Source organism: Monopterus albus, unplaced genomic scaffold (genome assembly GCF_001952655.1).
Source record: "Monopterus albus unplaced genomic scaffold, M_albus_1.0 scaffold1478.1, whole genome shotgun sequence".
NCBI classification, from domain to species: Eukaryota; Metazoa; Chordata; class Actinopteri; order Synbranchiformes; family Synbranchidae; genus Monopterus; species Monopterus albus.
This window is the reverse complement of record NW_018129354.1, coordinates 567-2863: the sequence shown is the minus strand read 5'-3', so window position 1 is coordinate 2863 and position 2297 is coordinate 567. Positions and strand designations below refer to the sequence as shown.

General features: G+C 39.8%; 1 protein-coding gene across 1 annotated transcript in view; it reads right to left on the bottom strand.

Moving 5' to 3' along the window:
* Positions 1–938: 938 nt before the first annotated feature.
* The window catches only part of LOC109953818 (platelet binding protein GspB-like), a 1919-nt gene continuing 560 nt past the window's right edge, over positions 939–2297 (bottom strand). Inside the window, exons 3-5 of the mRNA XM_020589275.1 lie at positions 1936–2077; positions 1613–1816; positions 939–1494 (exon numbers count right to left, since the gene is read on the bottom strand). Coding sequence (XP_020444931.1) covers positions 1451–1494; positions 1613–1816; positions 1936–2077 — 390 coding nt within the window. The 3' untranslated portion in view covers positions 939–1450. The remainder of the gene's footprint in view (positions 1495–1612; positions 1817–1935; positions 2078–2297) is intronic.

The following is a 2297-nucleotide window of genomic DNA, read 5'->3' as shown; positions in this document are numbered from 1 at the left end:
GGCTGTCAAATGCTTAGTCATTGTCATGAGTTTTTGCAGGGTGCATATGGTCAAGGATAACTAGATAGAAAGGTTTGACTGTCAGCAGATGGGATGTTTAATATTATTATTATGATGTGCATAACTGTGGCCTTAGCCATAATATTTTCTTATGTTTAATGTCATGACATGTCACTAGAGTTTGTGTTACAATGTTTTTAGCTACACACCACAATCAACAGACACACACACATTGATTTGCTTCATGTTTTGACTACTGCTATGGTCAGCTGCAAAGCTGGCACCAGAGACGTCACGGTTTGGCGTTTCTGTGTAGAATGGAGCTAGCCCAACAAAATTGATACATGTATAGGCCTGTTGTGGTTCTGGGTCTTTCATCCTTCAGCTGCTTGCGTGCAGGTTGGGGGGTGGAAGATACCTGAGCGTGTAATGTTAATTTTTACCTGTGTTCATTGAATAAATCAGCATTGTATTGAAACTACTTGGACTGCCTCATCTCTCAGAGTTGGCATGGTACAAGAACCGGAAGACTTCACTCCCCATTATGTTCAGCACTGTCCTCCTGGCCATTCTTTTCCACAACGTGGTCAAAAATGAGCTTACAAGCCTCCTGTGCAGTATAATGCATCTGCCTCCTCATTGTGCTGCCTGTCTCTCTCAGACTAAAATGTGAAATGCTCCAACACCAGAAAAGACCTGTTTTTTCTTGTCATAACCATTGCTTGAAACCACACATCAGACATCCAAGATCAAAGATGTTTTGGAAAGCAGTATGGTGCAGCAATTTGCTCCATTGCACCACTTTGTGCTACAGGGTCTTTTTGACCCCAGAGGAAACAAAAGTTATTAAATTCAATAAAACACCCATAATTCAATCAAATTACTTCAATTTTATTTTAATCATGAAGAGCATAGTATCAAACAACCCACATTATTTTCAGACCATTTGATGAATAAAAAACATATTTTGACAGCAAAAGATTTAATTTGTGATCAGAATGACCCCAGGACAACACGAGTTAAAAAGTAACTAGACCCCAAGCCCACAATTTGCATGAAGCATGACACCCCCTGGTGAAAGCCAAGTACCCGTTCCCTTCATCTGGAATTTATGTTTGATTACTTGTACTGGTTCCACTTGTAATAGTGCTTCTCATTTGTACTCTATTCTAGCCATTCAAAGATGCAATTAAGTAACTCATAGAACAGAATGGATTACATTAAAACAATCTCTTAAAATAATTTCTTGTCATTTTCAGACTCTGTAACAGATGTGAAAGCAGAAGAATGATGACCCGCCTTCATTCCTTATATTTTAATCTAAAGTAAGTTCATATAGAATACAACATGATTCCTTAGACTCTGCGTGTATAGTTAACCTCTTGTAAAATGTTTATAGTGAGTAGCGTATGTTGATGAGATCTTTTGACTCATTGGGATTTCAGTTTGCTCATAGCATGGCCAGTTCCAGCATTGTAACACTGATCAGCAGAGCTACAGAGGACGATAGGAGAACAGAAAAACAATTAGTAGGTCTTGTTCAATGTTTGCTCTTTTAAAGAAGATACTATAGTTTCAGTTATCCATAAAAAACACTTTGTCTTAGGCTTACCTTGCATCAGTGATTGCTGGAGTGCTATGGCATAGTTATGAGCAGCAGTGGAGGAGGCGGTGGTGTTGGCGGTGGTGCTGGCGGTGGTGCTGGCCGTGGGGCTGGCGATGGTGGAATTTGAATAGGTGACAGTGGCGCTAGGATTTGACAGGTCCACCGGAGTGGTGCTTAGTTGGGAATTGGCTGGGCCCAAATTTTCATTATCTGAGAGAACAAGCAAAAAAAACAATGAGATCGCTGTGTTTTTAGCACATAGGCCAGTCTTAACATTGAAAATACATATGATGTAGATGTGAATATGACTCTTTAATGTGTCAGCCTACCGCTGTTGTAAGTTCCAGTGAAGACTTGCACTGACAAAGGTGTTGCTGATGCTCTAGTAGCTGAGGCTGGCACAGTGGCCATAAAGGTACACTGGATTTTGTCTCCATCGACACTGCCCTTCACAGAGTTCACACTCAGCTGTAGAGCAAAGACAGGTGACAATGAGCTTCCACTGGCCTGTTTTTGTAATCAATATAAATATATATACATATACTGTATATATATCCTTGAGATAGTGATGGTTTGAATTAATGTTTGCCTCGATCTTTCTTGAATATCATGTTCAAAAAGACCGCATGCATAACTTTGTGCACTCCATTAAATGTTAAGTCTCTGTTTTGAGTTGTAGGACAAAAAAAAA